The following is a 19,203-nucleotide window of genomic DNA, read 5'->3' on the forward strand; positions in this document are numbered from 1 at the left end:
TGTAGACCAGGCTGGTCTCGAACTCACAGAGATCCGCCTGCCTCTGCCTCCCGAGTGCTGGGATTAAAGGCGTGCTCCACCATCGCCCAGCCATTTTTAAATCACAGCGCATAACTTAAATATGTAGTTTACAATTAAAATGTTACCTTACAAGGTTATTAAAAAATCAGAGAAGTGGGCAGGAAACACTGACTCTAAGTTCATGGTAGTCTGCAGGTTCTAAGGTCCTGGAAGTCTACGGTACAAGTTTCAAAGTGCTACTATGTCTTTCTTAGAAGATGTCTGGAGTCCTAATACTAATCCCAATTTGTCCAAAACTAAACCGCTTTGGACACTGGGTAAAATCCGAATAGAGGGCCCTGATGGCCCGCATCGACATGCCCTGCCCTGACTGGCCACAGCTGGACTGCATTAGAACTTGTGCCAAGAAATTCTGGTCTCTGACGCCATGCTGCCCCGGTGACGTCACCAGTGTGACGTACCCACGGAGCCAATACAACTATCCCCACCCCCGCAACTGTTGTAGTTGACACTCACCTGTTCCCGTCTTCCTCGCCCTGAGAGCTGCGGCTCTGAAAACGGGGACACAGCAGCCTGCAGGCGCAGAGATGCCCGCGCAGGCCAAGGCGGCCCCCAAACATCCACACAGCCATGCGTGGGACCAGTCCAGGGCTGACCCCGCGAGGCCTCCGTCCACCCTCGGGGATGACTCCGCCCCGCAGCTGGCCGCGCCACCTCTCAATCGCCGTCTCCTATTGGTCTGCGGCACTCGCACCAGGGCGGGGCACTCCCCGATGCTTGTTTTCTATTGGATTACGAAAAGAGTAAGGCGGGGAAACCCCCGGCGTGTTTGAAATTCCCATTGGTCAATATTCGACCCAATCCGTATAGGGATCCTCGGTTCGAGCTCTCTGATTGGCTCGAGGGAAGTCGCGCCCGCCTCCGTGGGGCTGGGCGCTCCGGGATGGAGAAGACCGGGAGCTGCGGCTGCGGCTTAGGCACACCTGGACGCTGGCCGCGGCAGGTGAGAGGCCTGGGCTACGGGGCTGGCGGCGAGGACCGGGGCCCCGGACACCCCAGGCCAGGCGCCCCATTCCTCTGCCTTAGTTTCCTTGGTCAGAGCGGTCGGCGGCATCAGATCGGACAGTCGGTGTCTGCTAGTGGGGTGGTTTGTGTGAGGCAGTTCCGGTGAAGTCTTAAACTCGGGTGATTTTACCTTAGTTATAACAATGCAAAAATGCATGCACCCGTAAATCCAGAAGAAACACTCATTAGACTCTACCTTGCAGAAGTTCTTGTTTAAATACCTAACACCGGGTGTAACAGGTATGTCCTGCAGCCTTATTTATTATTCTGACAGTTAGCTGTGGACTCAATGTCTGGAAATAATTCTTTCCTTTTTTGAGATTTTATGTAAACCTCCCTTTACCACACCATCAAACACATGGCCTTCCTCATAGTAGGCAAGCCCTTCACTTGTGAGCGGTGCACTCGGAGGCCATGTCAGTTTCTACCTTCAGTGGTGATAGCAATGAGCTGGAGCCGAGAACCAGCCAGTGCTGAGTAGCTGTCTAGTCAAGGAGCTATTTGGCAGACAGACACTGCTGCTTCCCAGTCCTTTGGTTTCAGTCTCTGGTGTTGCCCTATCTGACATGTGAGAAACAGATTCATGGTAGTCTCTCGCTCTCGCTCTCGCTCTCCTTTACTATTTGAGAGTTTCTCTACATGGTTCTGGCTCTCGTAGAGCTCACTCTGTAGACCAGGCTGGCTTTGAACCCAGAGATCCCTCCTTCCTCTGCCTCCCAAACACTGGGATTAAAGACATGTGTCACAAAGCCCGACCTTTCTGATGTGACTAATTAACATCTAGGCACCCTTGTTCCCCTCTCTCCTATTCCCTCTGAGGAGTCTCAGGAGCCATGTTGTCAGAAGTCCTGCTGGTATCTGCTCCCGGGAAAGTCATTCTCCATGGAGAACATGCTGTGGTTCACGGCAAGGTAAAAAGTCCCCGGAGCCCTGAAGAATTGAGTATTACTTCTCTCTGACTCTGAATTTGAAGAAGGTAAAAGAAAGGCCTGAGGGGTGGACTGGATGAATCTCTCCAGCCAAACAAAACTTAAATCGCTAAAGGACTTCTGGCCATCTAGTACAATACCAGAAAGATGGCGTGTAAACCCTCACAAGTTGAGTGGAATCACCAAGGAAGTTTGTTTTAGGGAAAAGAGCTCAGAGGAGTGGACTCTGGGGTGTCCCAGTGTTGGGGAATTGGAGAGAGGGTCTGGTAGAGGTGTTGAACACATGCATTATCTCATTTAATCCTCGGAGCTAGCCCAGGGGTGCAACTTCGTAGTCTTCTGTCTTACAGGGAGGGAAACTGAGGCTTGGGAGAGAATTGGTGACATGACCAAGCACATTATACCTTCACAAGGCTGGGTGTGAGCCTGAGTGGTTCTGAACTCAAAACTTAGATTTTTTTTCCATTCCCTGGAACTGTCACTTTATGGTTTTGTCTGTGCATATGCGTGTGTGTGTGCTCGCGCGCATGTGTGCTGTGTGTAAGCTAGGAGATGAACTTAGGTATTGTTCTTCAGGAGGCACTGTTTGCCTCAGGTTTTGAGGCAGTGCTTCTTTCTCATTGTTTTAGAGCCTTCTGGAATGGAGAGGCTAGACGGCCAGTGAACCCTAGGGACCCTCCCGCCTACATCTCTGAAACATGGATGTCAGGCCATGAGCCTTCACCCTCGGCTTACTGCTTCTGCCCTTTGTCCTATAGGTGGCCCTGGCGGTGGCCTTGAACTTGAGAACGTTTCTACTGCTTCGACCACAGAGCAATGGGAAATTGAGCCTCAATTTACCAAACATTGGTATTAAACAGGTCTGGAATGTAGCCGAGCTTCAACTGCTGGACACAAGCTTTCTTGGTTAGTACAAAGGGGGAGCCAGGTGTGGTAAGAGCCTGGCCCCTGAAGAAAGTGGGGAGCTGGTGACGGGGTAGTTCCTTCAGGCAAGGAAGTTACGTTTATTACAGGCAAGTCCAGTCAATACTAATGAAGCGTTGCTAAATTCCTTCCCGGGGAAACGTAAACGACACCCACCCTTCTCCTAAGGTCCCAGCGACAACCCAGGCACAGTTCCACTAGAGCTCACCCTGGGGAACCCATGAGTTCATTGGGCTCCCTTATTGGGTACAGGTCAGGGGTTACCTATTGGGGTGTGGGTGCCCCACCAAAAAGTCTTCACCTGGCAGGAATGATGCCTCTCATGAAGTCACATAGATGGAGCCCAGCTATCCTAGCCCCTCCCTGCAGCCATGTGCTTCTGGGGCAGAGTTGCATACAGCTTGTGGTAGGGAGCCAGTAGATGCCCAGGTGAGGGTCCTACGACCTCCCTATACCTCTGTGAGGGGGTGCACAGTCAACAAACCCAGCTGGGATCATTGCTTTTGCAAGGGGGCAGTGCTGAATTCCCCAAGATGATGGTTGCCTGGCTCAGTAGACAGTCAGGAATAACTTGAGGTGGTAGACACCTCACAGCTTCAGCTCCCCAAGTAGCACCCTGGGCATTCTGGCGCTAGCCAGTCAAGATTGACTTTGGGAGAGGGAATTTCTTGTTTTTGAAACAGCGTCGGGCCATACTATGCTTTTCTTTCAGGGTGTCAGCACTGGCTTCCCATGCCCATAGCCCGGGGCCCCTGTGTAGTAATACGAGCGGCAGGGCTGCGTCCCCAGCACCCCGGCCACCTACTAGCTTATGCCCCGAAATAACAACACACAAATTGTATTTATTTAAACACCGCTTGGCCCATTTCTATCTAGCCTCTTCTAGGCTAACTCTCGCACCTGGACTAGCCCATTTCTAATAATCTGCTGTAGCCCCACGAGCTGGCTTACCAGGAAAGATCTTAACCTGTGTCTGTCTGGAGTGGGAGAATCATGGCGACTCCTTCACTCAGCTTCTTTCTCCCAGCATTCTGTTCTGTTTACTCCGCCTGCCTATGGGTTGGCCTATCAAATGGGTCTAGGCAGTTTCTTTATTAATAAGAAATCACTCCCACATCACCCCTGTGCTGCTGCTGCTGCTGCTGCTGCTGCTGCTGCTGCTGCTGCTGCTGCTGCTGCTGCTGCTGCTGCTGCTGGGGGCGTGGGAAGAGCCGTGACTGAAGCCATTTGGGCTGGTTCCTGTGTGTCAGCAGGGCCCCTGCCCCATGGCCTGGTCTGACTCCCAGGATGCTCATCTTCTCTGGCTCGGGCCTCCTCACTAGAAACAGCATTTCTCGGCCAGGCCAGCCGAGGGCGAGTGAGAGCCCTCCCGGGACTACTTCCAGCTGCCCCTGAGCCCTGTCACCTGCCACCAGAGACGCAGTGTGGTAACCGCTTTGGTCTGTGGCTCAGCAGTGGGGGGCTGGGCTTGATCCCCAGTAGACGGAAAGAAGGATGAGGGCTGTCAATCTAGAGCGGTTCTTTCCTGTCTGCTGGGCCTTTGGAATTGGCTGGGGGCTTTGTTCTTTTTTCTGTGTATATGGGTTCCTGGCCCTGCCTTTCTGCTGTAGAGGATTGGAACAGGCGGTGGGAACTGAGTATATTCCCACTGGTACCAATGGTGGGAACTGAGTATATTTTACAAGACATTCCCTGGGTCACTCCTGCACCCTCCTCAGCTCCGAGCCTCTGGGACTTGCTTTCCATGGCGTCAGGCAGTCTGTAGGATGGCACCATCCCTGAGGACCAGCAACTGCTTTTCTGAGTCAGTGTCTGAAGCAACGACAGCCAGGCATGGTAGCTTATGGCCGAGAACACACAGACCCACTGGCTAGTCCGGGCAAGTCTCTGCTGATGCCAAGCCCAGGAGTGATGGTGTGTGAGCTGACTGGCAGTTGTTGTGGAGACCCAGCAGGAGAAAGGGTTGGTGCCAGGGTTGTAAGTCTGCCTCAGTAGGAGACCACAGGGTCTTCTTGGAGACTGGCTGCCACTGCTCCCTCCACATAGTAACAGACAGTGAACAGGTACTGAGCACAGGTGTCAGACCGTGAGCCAAGCATGGTCTCCGCTGGCAGTCCCCAAAGCAGGTGATACTGTTCATCTGCATTTTACGAATGTAACAATGGAGGCTTGGAGGCTGCACCTCCATCGTGGCTACAGAAAGGCCTACACAGGTCTCTACACTCCAAGATTGGTCTGTCTCCATCACAGAACTCTGCAATGCTGGTGTCTCCTTGACCTCTTGGTCTGGCCCTCTAGAATGTACCGTGAATCTATTCAGCACGTATGTCCTGAGCCCTTAGTGGATGCCCTGAACTTTCCTAACAGCCACGCCCTGCTCCATTCCACCTGCTGACCCGAGACTGGGCGTGATCTGTGAAGTCGAGCTGGTCAGACTTGCTCAGCCTTTGTGTGTGTGTGTGTGTGTGTGTGTGTGTGTGTGTGTGTGTGTGTGTGTGTGTATACGCACACACTGAGGATGGAGCCCAGGACCTGGCACGTGCTAAATGAGGGCCTTGCCCACATCCCCAGACCTTTTGCTAATTGTCTTTGAGAGAGGGAGAAGTCGTTGGGGATCACCTTACTGCTCCCTTTGGTTTTGAAGGCTCGAGGTGAAGCGAAGGCTTGTACACAGCATGTGCTCAGATTATTAGTTCAGGACTCACTCCAGGCCGGGAGCCATGCTGAGTCCTTAGTGCCTGGTCTTTATCTTCACAGTCAAGACCCATGCCAAAGTCTGCCTACCGCCCAAACTGGAAACAAACTGATACACCTGGCTGGTTGCTGGGACCCTGTTTGTCCCCGTTCTATCCCACTGTGTTCTGGAGTTTACAGAAGCCCTCTCAGCTGCCTGTTTGTTTGCTTGTGTGACAGAGCATGGCGATGGCCCAGCTCCCACCCCAGAGCAACTGGAGAAGCTGAAGAAGGTGGCGGGCCTCCCAGGGGACTGTGTCGGCACTGAGGGCCTGGCGGTGCTCGCCTTTCTGTACCTGTACCTGACTATCTGCCGGAAGCAGAGGTGTGTGCATGCATGGTCTGTAGGAGTCCGCCCAGCCTCTCCTAGGAAGTGTTTTGGTTGCCACTGTTACTGGAGAATCCCTGTGCCTCTGGGTCTCTAGGGATGATGGCCATAGGTGGTGCACACAGTGAGGCAGCGGCCCAGAAGAGAGGCTTCACCTGTTTATTCCTGGGGAAGCAGAGGCCCCAGAGTTAGACAGCCCGAAGACCATTCAGCCGGTTAGGCCATAGAGATGACATGCACCCAGTTCACATGAACACTGACATGTTGTCCCTGTACTGTGTCCTCTGCTGCTTGAGTTCAGGAGGACAAAGGCTTTGCTGCATTCTTGTTCCTCAGGGTGGCCTCTTTGTGGTATGGCCGGAGAGGCACATGTGTGTCTCATCTCGCTACAGTTAGCAGAGTGAAGCCTGAGTTCTCTTTTCAGAGAGACCTGGAAAGCTGGTGCCTCAGGCCTGACAGTGCCGCGAAGACAGCATCACAGGCACTCTGAAGGATGGTGGCAGGCCTCTTGCCCTCATTTGAGCTGCTTGCCCTCTCTGAGGCTCAGCTTTCCCATCTGTGAAGTGGTGCATTGATAGCACCAGGCTCTGAGGGTAGTAAGGTTTAATCTGACGAAAGTGCGGAGCTCAGAGCCTGGCATGTGGCTTGATGCATCATTACTGTGACCACTAACCATTTCCTCTGGCTGGATGTGGTGACACTGGTGCTCAGGTAAACTGAGGCAAGAAGATTGACTGCCCTGAGTCCTCATGTGCATGGGCTCCAGCATGACTTTCAGGATAGGCTGACAGCCTAGGCTTCATTGTGAGACCTTGTCTCAAACAATCCAACAAGCACAGCACCAAGCAGAACTAGGGATGTGGCCAGTTATTTACCTGGCATGCGTGAAGCCCTGGGTTCTGTCCCCATTGTCACATATAGCCTGGTGTGGTGGTGCACACTGTAATCAGTACCTGTGAGCCGGAGGCTGGCTGGTCAAGCTCAGCGCCATCCTCATCTGCTTCGCAACTTTAAGTCAGCCCTGGCTTCATAAGACCCTTTCCAAAATGGCATGAGCTCACAGAGTAAATTCATTATTAATAATATGTATAGTTTCCTCAAGAATCAATAAGGCAGCTTAGGAATATAATTAAAATGGTAACATGGCCATTGCCATGACAGGCATGCTGTATAGAGTAGTTTGGGGTTTGTTGTTTTTGAGGCATGTAGCCCTGGTTGGTCTGGGCATCACTGTGTAGACCAGGCTAGCCTGGTGTGTCACCAGTGTTCTTTTTTTATGTGAGGGGAAAGGCAGAGCATCAGATGCTGGCCCCGCCACCAGGCCCTGTGTTGGGGACATTGCATAGGTGGTTGGCATTTGTACCTGACTTGGAAATTTTCTGCTTGGGTAGCATGCTTCCCTTCAGTGGGTCGGGGCAGAGTCTCCCATCTGCATAGGGTAGGCATGTGTATTTTGATGTCTACAAGGTGGGAACAGGTCTTAGAAAAAGGCTAACACTGTCAGGCATTACTTGAGGGAGGTCTGTGTGTGATGGTATAGCTGCTCTTTTAACTGATCTGCAGCAGACTCCAGTCCCGTTTGTCAGGAGGGGTGTCTGGTGGGAGAGGCCACCTGGGAACACAGGCAGCCATGGAGGGAGATGACGTGTGGATCCTCAGAGCCTAGCGATGGCCCTTGTGGGTGTTTTGGGGAAGCGTCCAGTGAAAACATTTGGTGACCTCTGGAAAGATGGGTGGGAGATGATGTGGCACAAGGCTGTGCCAGACAGACGGACAACTGGTGCTGAGAGCCAGGCCAGAAAGGAACCCAGCTGTGTATGTGTGTGTTTGGGGATGGGGACTAGTTCACAGTGATTTAAGCCTGGCACCTGTTTCCTGATTGTCTGAGTCACCTTCAGTTGCCACCATCCAGTGGTCCAGGTGATCCGCCAGCCACTCCCCCAATGTCCATTCCTGGGCCCGGGTTCCCATAGGCACTTCACACTGTCAAAGGAGTCATGCTTTGTGCCCCGGTGTGTTTCAGGACACTCCCGAGCCTGGACATTGTAGTGTGGTCAGAACTGCCCCCTGGGGCAGGCTTGGGCTCCAGTGCTGCCTACTCTGTGTGTTTGGTGGCTGCCCTCCTGACTGCCTGCGAGGAGATCACCAACCCGCTCAAGGACAAGGGTGCCATCGGCAGGTAATGCCTGTCTTTGCCTTGTCCTTCCTGTGATGGAGCAGTGAGTAGCACTGGGGCTCAGAACACTGGTACCTGTCTGAACCTTAGCTTCCCCCTGTGTGAAAGGGATAGCTTTGCATTTCCTATAGGGTTTTTAAACTCTGTCTGTCTGTCTCTCTCTCTCTCTGGGGGTGGGATGAAGGTCAGGGTACTCTTAGGTGTCAGTCCTTGCCTTTACCTTGAGTACTGGGTACAACACTGGGTACAACAGCCTGGTTGGTGTGTGAGCTCCCAGAGTCCCGTTTCTGCTCACAGTGCTAGGATTACAGGTGTGTGTCACCTCCCAGCTCAGCTCCTCTTGCCTGTACAGCAAGCCTCTACCCGCTTGAACCTTCTCTCCTTTGCTTTTCTTTCTTTCTTTTTATGTATGAAAGTGTCTTGCTTCATAGCACAGATTGTTCTGTAACTCATAACCCTCCTGCACCAGCCTTCCAGATGCTGGGGTTACAGTGTGTCCCCTCACACCCAGACAAGCCAGTTCACCTCCTGCACCAGCCTTCCAGATGCTGGGGTTACAGTGTGTCCCCTCACACCCAGACAAGCCAGTTCACCTCCTGCACCAGCCTTCCAGATGCGGGGGTTGGTTACAGTGTATCCCTCACACCCAGCCAATTCACCTTTAGCCACTGGCACACACTACTGTGTGAGTTGCAGATCCATGGTCCTCACCGGACACACGGGAGAAAACCCAGAGGCAGCAGCTGCCTCAGCAAGGCGCTGGGCTGTTTTTGCATACGCTCAGGAGCTGTGGTCCCAGTACCTGTTTTAGGCCCCTGTGCCCCAGGCATCATATAACAGCGTGGTGTGTTCTTCCCACCTTGTGGCATCTTTGTGAAGGAGGTACTGCTGTCTCGTCTTTGGCAGATGAGAGAAAAGAAATAGCTGGAGGATTTGAGTAGTGGCTGGCGTCCGACCAGCCTGCAGCACCCCACACAGCTCTGCAGGGGAAAGGGCATTTCCAGAAAAGAGCTACACTGAGGCAGGGGTAGGGGGTTGCTCTTCTGGGTTCCAACTAGTGTTTGATCTGGTCACGTGCTGGCCCTGAGCCCACCCACGCTGTTCCACAGGAGGCTCCTCTGCTTCCAGGAGGTTCAGAGGTGAGTGGTGCCTACCAGAGACTCACAGTGGTGGTATCTTTGTTCTGAGGTGGGGTCTTGCTGTGTGAGGCTGGGCTCACACTATTGCTGTTATTGCCTCGGTCTCCCAAGTACACAGCTGCAGGAGTGTGCCACCGTGGGTGCTGTCACACTGACCGCTGCCGAGCCACCCCTGCAGGCCACGTGCCCCGTGTAGACATGAGGCCTGCCTCCAGTCATGCCTGACATGGGCCAGAAGAGAGTGAGGACAGTGGGGCTCGGAGAGGTTAGTTGACAGTTCAGAGTCAGTCATCTAGGGAGAGCACAGCACACTGGGAAGCCGAGGCCTGGGCCTCTCCTGCTGCGCTGTGTGGTTTCAGAGGAAGGGAAGGCAAGGCTTGGTGTCATCTTGAGCTAAGAGGACAACTCTTCTGCTCCTTCTGAGCTCCTGTGCCCAATCACATCAGCCCTGGGCTTGGGGTAGCCTGTGCTAGCAGCGGGTCCTCCCACAGCTCCTTCTGCTGTCTAAAGTGACCCTCACTCTGTATGCCCAGGTGGCCTGACGAGGACCTGGAGTCGATTAACAAGTGGGCCTACGAGGGAGAGAGAGTGATCCACGGGAACCCCTCCGGCGTGGACAATGCTGTCAGCACCTGGGGTAGGTCTGTTTGCTTCCTCATCCTTCCTGCGAGACTCGTTGCTTTCGTAGGTGCCCTGACTCTTGGCGTAGGGCGTGAGGAAAAGAGCGTGTTTGTGTTTAAGGGGAAGGGAAGATCGCAGGGCCATGCCTCTCTGAAGGGTGGGCTCAGGCCCTAGGAAATAGTACACCTCACTGATCTCTGTCGGGGAGTCACAGAGGACTGTTGCTATGGAGTTGGCAGACCACACAAGCAACGTTCCATCCTTGCACGCCGCTTGCTTGGCCTTCACCTCACCACATGGGCAATGGCTAAGGAAGCCAGCAGCTCAGAAGGCCAAGGTCCCGAGGGCATTAATACCCTTTGGGTCCTCCACAGCTGAAGCTGGAACGGATGGGTGCATCATTCAGCCTGGCATGTGGTGAGGCTACACTGACCTCACACTGTCCCAGAGTGCAGAGCTGAGCCTTCCCTGTCATGATGGCTGCTGTCCCTCTTTTTAGGAGGAGCTCTGCGCTACCAGCAAGGGAAGATGTCATCCTTGAAGAGGTAACTCAGGCTTCGTGACCAGGCCTAGCACAGCTGCTCCGCATGTCCAGGAAGAGCACTGTACCTTTGTGAAGTTGTGAGGGGCGGTTGTCCTTGTCCCCTTCCTGCTGTGGCCATATCCCATTGTGAGGTCTCTCCTCCCCATGCCAACTCCTCATTGTGATGAAAGGTGAAAGTGTTACTGCCCCTTCCTCTTGAAGCCCAGCTGGTTCCCAGACTCTGTCTGTCTGTCTGTCCATTCATTTAGTAAGCAGTGGGCACTGCCTTCCTTCTGATGGCGCATAGGCATACATCCCGGGAGTTTCTGGGAGCACTCTGTGAGTGAGGGTGGGTTTGACAGGTAAGTGTGGAAACCCACACAGGACAAAGGGGTGTTATGGAGGCCAGCAAGGCTTCTGTGGAATGGAGCCCGCAATGGGAGGCTCAGGCAAGGCTCAGAGCGGAGGGCTTGGCTGCTTTGCATGTCTGTGCTCCACCTGGTCAGGTTGAATGTTGGTACGCAGTGCTTTTGTCGCCAATGGAAAGGTTGGGGATGGGTTGGATGGTGGCAAGTAGGAGCCCACTGGGGCTGAGGTGGGTCACGTGGTGGTTTATGTGTTAGGGAGGGTCACTGGTGCTTTCTTGCCGTCTTCACCCTTGGCGCTTGTCTCTCAGACAGGCACCAGGTCCTGGCACACTGCCCCAGCCAGCTGAGTCACTCCTTTAGTGGCTAACAGGGCCACTCAGCTCCGACCCCAGCCTCTTCCAGTTTTGGCCTTGAACAAGTCTGCCCTGGGGCTTTTCAGCCTTGTTTCCACCAGTATTAGGCTGGATCCTTACTGGGGGGGGGGGGGGTCTGTACCTTGCAGGTGTTCAGCGCATGCCTGCTCTCTACACCCCTCAGCTGTGATCAAAAGTGTTCCTTAGTGCAGCTGGTTGGACATCAGGTGGGGTTTCCAGAGCCACTTCTGAGGTAGCCCCAGGGCAGAGGCCTGACCCTGCTGAGGTAGCCCCAGGGCAGTGGCCTGACAGACTAGGAGTCAGGCAGCTGTGGGGAGGGAGCAGCCTCTGGGAGAGCGGATGCAAGTGCTGTGCAGAACAGGGGGGAGGAGGCCAGGGTACTGATGATGTGCTCACTGGGGAAGGAAAGATGGGATGACCTGGATCAGGGGAGGCCAGGCCCAGACCACACACACACTTCCAGAGCACAGTCCTGAGTGTTGACCCCTGGACACGATAGGTTTGGTGAGGACTGGCAGCAAGCCTTTAGCAGAGAATGTGGGTGAAGATGAAGATGGGATTCCCAAGCTCCTCAACCCCCAAGCCAGTCCTGCCTTCATCCTAGAGCTGGCTCAACAGGGAAGCTTCTCCCCAAAGCCAAAAGGGCACCTTTCTGTATACAGCACCTTGTTTGTGGTGTGGCTCCAGGTCCAGCCTCCCTGAACACTGCCCTTTTGATGACAGGCGGTCTGCTCATCTTAGGAAGCTTAGAAAAGACAAGTACCACCCTCCATCCTGAGCTTCTGGGTGTTGAGCTAGTAGGACAGCGGCCTCTCCGCTACTGGACCTTAGTCTTGAACTGTAAAGAGGGCGAATAAAGGTGTGGGGTCCACAGCCTGCAGCTGTCTCGCAGAGGCGCATCCAGGTTCTCTGCCTCCATCCCCGCCCCAGCTCTCTGAAGGGCAGAGTGGTTGGACAGTAAGAGCGGCTGGTCAGGACTGCACAGCTTCCCTAGGGCCATGCTGGGGCGTCTGCGTACTGCAGCCTTGGGCTGCTCTCTTCTCCACAGCAGCTGGGGCTTTGACTCCTGTGGCTGCCGCAGGCTTCCTGCCCAGATTGTTGCTCTCGGCACTATAGAAGGGGTTCATGGGTGCCTCTGCAGTCCATCCGGTCTGCTTGCTCCCTCCCACAGGGACTACTACAGGTGCGTGAGAGAACAGGCAACCCTAAGCTAGAAATCTAAACTCAAACATGGTGCCCCAAAGTTTTTGTTTGTTTGTTTGTTTTTTTGGTTTTTTCGAGACAGGGTTTCTCTGTGGCTTTGGAGCCTGTCCTGGAACTAGTTCTGTAGACCAGGCTGGTCTCAAACTCACAGAGATCCGCCTGCCTCTGCCTCCCAAGTGCTGGGATTAAAGGCGTGCGCCACCATCGCCCGGCTTGCCCCAAAGTTTTTGGATTGCAGAACATTTCAGGTTTAGATTGAGAACAGTCAGCAAGTGACAGCCATGTAGAGACTCCTGAATTCCTAGAACCTTAAGACCTGGAACGTTCCTGCAGAAGGATAAACATGTCTCCTGCTTGTGTCCCTCTTCATCCCCACCCAAGCTTCAAGGCTGGGCACCACTGAGCCTCCGCCCCTTCCCGCACTCTGCCATAGCTACTTTGAACCCAGTGAAGGCTTATGACCTCATTGTCCAGGCTCAGCAGATGCTGTTCTGCACCAGCCTCTTACCCTAGTGGTCTTTATCCCTCACGGATGGCAAAGCCTTGAAGGCTCTCTTTCCTCCCCTCTGCCTGCTAGTCCCTAGACTAAGCTGGGGTCCTCCCATGTGCTATCCTTATGACATACCTTTCTGGACCTACACTTCTGTACCAGGATGGGGTAGAGTCCCGGGCCTGGTTCCTCCATCCTGCCTTTTTTCTCATTGCAGGCTCCCGGCCCTGCAGATCCTGCTCACTAACACCAAGGTCCCGCGAAGTACCAAGGCGCTCGTGGCTGGCGTCAGAAGCAGGCTAATCAAGGTGCTCCTGGATGGAGGGGTGCTGTGGGTGTTGGGGACAGGGGACTCTGAGGAGGGGAATCTGTGGACAGAAAGGAAGATGCTGACTGCTAGACTAGAGTCAGGACCAGTGAGTTTTGGAACCGGCCTGCTCCTTTAGTCACTGGCTTTGTGCAAGGATCCCAGCAGATGTTAGGGCAGCAGCATGACAGAGGCCAGGCCAGAGGAGACTTCCTGAGGGCTGGTGTAGATGGTGCCCCACTACTACAGCAGGGCACTCCTCTATCCTTAGACTTCGTGTTCTACCCTTCCTTCCCTCCAGTTTCCTGAGATCGTGGCCCCGCTCCTGACCTCGATTGATGCCATATCCCTGGAGTGTGAGCGCGTGCTCGGAGAGATGGCGGCAGCTCCAGCCCCAGAACACTACCTTGTTCTAGAAGTAAGTCCACCACTGGCCAGCTCCTCACCCTGCTGCTGGCCCAGGGCTGGACCCTGGAAGCCTGGCCCTTGGGCAGGTGGGGTCACAAGATTAAGAAGCAGCTCACATGAACAGACACTTCATCTTGCTGACCCCCCATTCCCTGTTTGTCCTGGGGAGATGCCGACCTTCATGGTTCTTGCTCTTTGGTGGCTATGGGTGTCCACTCAACAGCCACCTGCTGCTTCTGATCAGGTGGGTTCTGAAGTTGTTCTGTGGTCCTCTAACCATGGCCAGCACCATTCATGCTATGCTAGTGTGGCACAGAAATCCCACGATCAGCATTAGAGCAGGCCAGTGTCTGAATTCTCTTTCATTCACCGCCTGCTGGTGGCCTCACTGGGGTGTCACAAGCTTGTTACAGTTCCAGGGTCTCCTGTTCCCAGTGCCCATGTGCCACCAGCTCAGAGAGCCAAGGGCTGCCTCTCAGACATGGGCCAGCTGGTCTGGTAAATCAGGCTGATGGTAAAATGCCATCTGGCCTCCCTGGGAGTACTAGGGCTCAGCAGTCCCTGGCTGAAGTAGCCGAGCAGTGGCAGGTCGTAGGAAGGTGCAGGCAGGGTCCCCTCCAGATGGCCCGGCACACTCCTGCTCCGCTTGGCCTACCTCCTGCCACCCCTGTCACTCCTGGCATTCCAGTGCAGCCTCTCAGGGTAACGTCTCTTGTGTTCCTTGCAGCTACCTTCATCTCCATTTTACAGACTTAAAAGCTAAGGTCCAAAACGGCTGACTTTCTCCTGTGTTATCGAGCTAGTGGGTAGCAGAGCCAGGACCCTAATTGATGCCTGTGTATGCCTCCACTCAGCCGATTTTATTTTGATTTTTTTGAGACAGGATCACACTGTGTAGCCCTGGCTGGCCTGGAATTCACTGTATGGACCAGTATAGCCTCAGGCTCATAGGTGTGCCTACATTGTGCACCATCACACCTAGAATCATTGAGTGCTTTACTGGGCACCTACTGTGTGCTGGGCACAGGTCTCCATATAACCTGGAACCTCTGACCTTATTTCCCAGACACCCTTCTGCGGTCCCCAAGCCTTGCTTCCCCTGCTTCCCCATCTCTCGCTTCCTTCCACATTCAGGATCTCAGATCCGAGCTGAAAAGAGATGAGAAGCGCTCGCCAGGGCACTGCCATGGGGAGCAGTGCACCCATTATAGTGTGGGTATTTTTGGCTGCCACAGCCGCTGAAGTGCACAGCTCTGTTCTTAGACAGCTCCACACGTGAACCAGCGAGCTATTCTCTCATGTCACACTCTGTCATCTGATCCTTGACAGATTTGGATCAGAATGTGACAGGTGTCTGGAACCTGCCATGACAACATGACACCTGGAGCTAGGCTTCTCCACACGCAGCCTGCCCGGACTGCCACCAGGCCACACTGTCTGCTTGTTTGTCAGAATGCTTGGAGCGTGGGGCGGGCCTGAGAGCAAGAGCACCTGGCAGACCCTGGCAGAGCTGCCTCGGTGCTGGACAGCCCTCAGTGCACAGGCATCCTGAGCTCCGTGCTCGGAGCAGAGCGCCGCACAGCACAAGGCCCACCAGATCCCCCGAACAAGAGGAGGCATTGCTAATGTCACGGGCACTGACTCACTCCTACTAGGTGGGTGGTCCCTGCCAGGTTTTTTGCCCCTGGCCCTCAGCGCCCCCCTTTATAAAATGGGATGATAGTAACACACACTGATGGCAGAATGTTTGCATAACACAGGCATTGTGCGAAAGTCCTTCCCTTCACACAACCAGGAGGCAGGCAGACCTCACACCATCTGTTCCCATGGGAGAAACACTCTAGCAAAGGACCCTGCCTCAGGGCTGAGAAGAGCAGAGCCCAGCCTCACCGCAGCTTGCCTGGGTTCCAGTCACAGGAGAGAGTGCAGAGCCTGGCTGGATGTGCCTCTCTAGAGTGCAGTCTGCACCCATCGTCCAGTCAAAGGGCAGCAGGGGCTGCCTTCAGCGGTTACCCCTCGCTCCTTGTTGGTTGGCAAGCAGCAGTTTTACTGCACATAACTGAAGAAACCTAGACAAAACTTAGCTGTTTCCTCACTCGCAACCTTGCTGGGGTGACAGCCAGCTCAGGAGGCAGCAGTAGGGTGGCATATTGTTCGAGACATTTTCTCTCAAAAATGGCAAATTTGTCCCCACTAGCCTTAGCGGAAATGGAACTGTCTTCTAAGTGAGGGGCCGGTGGTAATGGCTTCAAGCCTAACTTGATCCAGAGATTGAAGCTGGGTCGTTAGGAATCTGTCATGTGATCTGTGACCAAATGGAAGGTGGACAGGTTAGGTGGACAGTATCTGAAGTCAACTAGATTTAGCTATCCAGTGACAGGTATCCTCTCCCTGCTTGTACACCTTAGATTACCTGCCTACCCCATGAGGGACAGGTTCATCCGTGGCGGGAGGATGAATCTGGCTCTGTTCATCCAAGTCCCACGTAGAGAATGTGAGCTATCCCACATCAGTGCTGCCAGGTGGCCAGGAGACGTGGGCAGGGACAGAGGGTTCACCTCGGGTGGCTCAGACAGGAACAGATGGCATCTTCTCTAGGAGCTGATGGACATGAACCAGCATCACCTGAATGCCCTGGGTGTGGGCCACACCTCCCTGGACCAGCTCTGCCAGGTCACAGCAGCACACGGACTGCACAGCAAACTGACAGGTGCAGGTGGCGGTGGCTGTGGCATCACCCTCCTGAAGCCAGGTACGGGGCTGGGAAGCCGGCTGCTAGCATGGACTGTGGTGGGGGACCCGCTGGAGGGCTCCCCAGAAAGGGAGGCTTGAGCTCTGCTTTGTGACCCTGGGCAAGTTAGTTAGCCTCGCTGTCCCTTTGTCTGCTCAGGGAAAGCAAGGATGGCTGCAGGTAGGCCAGGGGACTCACTCCTGCTCAGGGGGGAGCCTGTGGCTGAAAAGATCATCTGCCCCAAGCTGCTCCTGCCGCCTCCTGCCGCAGCTTCAGAATCAGCCAGGGCTGGTTCCCGTCCCCTACCTCCCAGCCCACTCTTGGCTGTGGAACAGGGATAGGGTGACCTAGCGGCAGAGTGGAATGGCCATGCTCATTAGCCTTTGGGGAAAGACCCAGTAGTAGACCTGAAGAGAGGCCCAGGCCAGGCCAGCGTGCAGGGAATTCTTGCTGCAGGCATCCGGTAGGTGTCCAGTGATACCAGCCACCTCCACCCTCTTTGGCCTGCTTGCCCTCCTCCTTTTTCTCATCCCCTGTCTCCTCACTTTGTACAGCCCACCAGGGTTCCCAGAGCCCCTTGCTCTTGGCCGTGGCTTCTGGCTTTAAGGAGTGTGGGGAGCCTTCCTCTAGGAGATCCTGCGTAGTAGCTACTGGTCCAAGACCAATGCTGGTTAGCAGAGAATGCTGTAAGAGCATGCCCAGGCTACCAGTACTAGCCAGGCACTCTGGTAGTGGGGGTCTGGCTAGCGTCAGCTCGGTTCCCAGATAGGGAAACTGAGGCTCATGTGGGGATTAAGCCTGAAGCCACATGACCATCTGATGCTTGGCAAGCCTGGGTCCAGGTGATTAAAGCCCATTGAGGAAAGTTTGGGACTGGGCACATGGCTCATAGGTGCTGCAGAGATCCTCTGAGACTGCAAGACACGCAGCAGGGTGGGAGTGTCTGCTGAGTGCCGTCCGTCAGAGCTGACAGCCTTCCCTCTTCAGGTCTAGAGCGAGCCAAAGTGGAGGCTGCCAAGCAGGCCCTGACCAGCTGTGGGTTTGACTGCTGGGAGACCAGCATTGGAGCACCTGGGGTCTCCATGCACTCGGCTGCCTCTGTAGACGACCCCGTCCGCCAAGCCCTGGGCCTCTGAGTGATGTGGCCCTGAGTCCTGCTGAGAAGCCTCTCCCTGGAGTCTTCTGGGACTGGAGTTGAGCTCTGTGCTGGCCGTACACCTTTCCTGCTGGTAGCGCCTCCCCAGTGTTCCGGCTGTACCCTGGCATTTCTGGAGCCAAACAGGCATCAGTTGTGGGCTCTCCTGAGATGGCAGCCTTCACCTTGGAGCTCTTGGGTACATCTGCCTGGGCCTGGCCTCCATCTGCCTCACTCAAACTCTGGCTCTTAGCCATGCACACCTCTGTCCTGCCATTGAAGGCTCCTTAGGAACTGCCTGGCCTGTGGCTCCTGTCTGCTGTCCGCATGCAGGGAAACGTCAGCTGAGGCTCCATGTGAACTCATGGGAAAGCCACCCATGGGGAAAATAAAGAGATTGCGCAGGCAAAGCCTCAGGCCCTGCGGGAAGGCAGGGCTGGTGCCTTCTGTGCCTTCTTCAGTGCTCCCTCCCTCCCTCCTTCTCTCACTCCCTCCCTCATGAGTTCTGAAGCAGAAGGAAATAAGACTCCCCTCACTTTGCAGTGTAGCTTGGAGAGGGAGTTTTTCTAGGTAGCACTTGCTGAATGGGGACAAGGACATCTGCCTCAGTCACAACAGAGCTGGGCTACCATGAGCACCCACCAGTGCACACAGCTCTAAAACCTTGGACATCTTTTTTTTTTTTTTTTCCCCGCACAGAGGGGAGAGATTTTTTTTTTTTTTTTTTGGTTTTTCAAGACAGGGTTTCTCTGTGGTTTTGGAGCCTGTCCTGGAACTACCTCTTGTAGACCAGGCTGGTCTCGAACTCACAGAGATCCGCCTGCCTCTGCCTCCCGAGTGCTGGGATTAAAGGCATGCGCCACCACCGCCCGGCTAAGATTGTTTTTGTTTTGTTTTTCAAGACAGGGTTTCTTTCTCTTTGGAGCCTGTCCTGTAACTCACTCTGTAGACCAGGCTAGCCTCGAACTCATAGAGCTCTGTCTGCCTCCCTGAGTGCTGGAATTAAAGGCATGCGACCACTACTTCCTGGCTCTCCCTCCCTTCTGATGTCAACTGGCTAGGTGGAGGGAACGCCCTTCCCTCATACTCCTGGAATGGCAGGGTCCACCTCACCCACAGAACCCCTGGGAGCCGGGGCCACAGTAAAGATGGGCTGGGCTAAACTTTGTTTCCCATGATTCGCTGTGTGTTTGCCCTCCGCCGCTAGGGGGCAGCTGATACCTTTCCCAGCACCCTCGGGAGGCGGGTAGGTGGAAGCTGGGCTGGGGTACACCTTCTGTGCCCCTGCCCTTTGGAAGCAGTAATACATGAAGCAATAATATTCATCTGGGCACTCGCAAGCCAGCCCGTGCCTAACTTCACGACATAATCAGCAATCTCGTGCTCATTTTACAAACCAAGGAGCCAGAGCTCAGAGATTTGGGGTAGTTGTCTGAAGCCACGAAGCTCATCAGCCTCAGAGGGCATTTGACTCCAAAGCCAGCCGTCAACCTGCTCTGCCCTGGCACCGCCTTTCCTCAGGCTGGCTGCGATTGTAACTACCTGTAGCACGAAGGCGCAAATGTATCTTTCACTGTGCAGTTTGAGTGAGCAGCTGGGACTGCCGCATGGTGTGGTCCCACGTCGGGGGGAGGAAGGTGGAATGTCCGTGGCAGCCTGAGATCTGCAGAGCCCGCATGCTCTCTGGGGGCTGTGTCAGCGGCTGATGCTGATGCGATGTGCTGGTCC

General features: G+C 54.6%; 2 protein-coding genes across 7 annotated transcripts in view; one reads left to right on the plus strand and one right to left on the minus strand.

The window, feature by feature from the left end:
- Positions 1 to 708, minus strand: part of Mmab (metabolism of cobalamin associated B) — a 14,209-nt gene extending 13,501 nt beyond the window's left edge. For all 4 annotated transcript variants that reach the window (XM_005344263.3, XM_013349403.2, XM_026787382.1 and 1 more), the window contains exon 1: positions 538 to 708. In XM_005344263.3, coding sequence (XP_005344320.1) covers positions 538 to 653 — 116 coding nt within the window. In that variant the 5' untranslated portion in view covers positions 654 to 708. The remainder of the gene's footprint in view (positions 1 to 537) is intronic.
- A 242-nt stretch (positions 709 to 950) lies between these two features.
- Positions 951 to 18,157, plus strand: Mvk (mevalonate kinase). 3 transcript variants are annotated; one of them, XM_005344264.2, is made up of 11 exons: positions 951 to 1,024; positions 1,906 to 1,997; positions 2,774 to 2,921; positions 5,853 to 5,997; positions 8,024 to 8,179; positions 9,849 to 9,952; positions 10,436 to 10,481; positions 13,112 to 13,202; positions 13,503 to 13,619; positions 16,208 to 16,361; positions 17,328 to 18,157. In XM_005344264.2, exons 2-11 carry the CDS (start codon positions 1,920 to 1,922, stop codon positions 17,474 to 17,476), a joined length of 1,188 nt encoding a protein of 395 aa, XP_005344321.1. In that variant the 5' UTR covers positions 951 to 1,024; positions 1,906 to 1,919; the 3' UTR covers positions 17,477 to 18,157. The 3 variants fall into 3 exon arrangements, with proteins under 3 accessions (XP_005344321.1, XP_026644173.1, XP_026644169.1); XM_026788372.1 differs by having other exon boundaries at positions 970 to 1,024; positions 1,909 to 1,997; XM_026788368.1 differs by having other exon boundaries at positions 978 to 1,024; positions 1,915 to 1,997.
- The last annotated feature ends 1,046 nt before the right edge of the window (positions 18,158 to 19,203 follow it).

Source organism: Microtus ochrogaster, chromosome 2 (assembly GCF_000317375.1).
Source record: "Microtus ochrogaster isolate Prairie Vole_2 chromosome 2, MicOch1.0, whole genome shotgun sequence".
In the NCBI taxonomy this organism is placed as follows: domain Eukaryota; kingdom Metazoa; phylum Chordata; class Mammalia; order Rodentia; family Cricetidae; genus Microtus; species Microtus ochrogaster.

Bases quoted from the DNA above. Each gene is read 5' to 3' on its own strand.
- Mvk (XM_005344264.2), top strand. From the start codon at position 1,920: ATGTTGTCAGAAGTCCTGCTGGTATCTGCTCCCGGGAAAGTCATTCTC. The intron at 2,922-5,852 runs GTTAGTACAAAG...CTTGTGTGACAG, and splicing joins GCTGGACACAAGCTTTCTTG to AGCATGGCGATGGCCCAGCT. The intron at 13,203-13,502 runs GTGCTCCTGGAT...CCTTCCCTCCAG, and splicing joins TCAGAAGCAGGCTAATCAAG to TTTCCTGAGATCGTGGCCCC.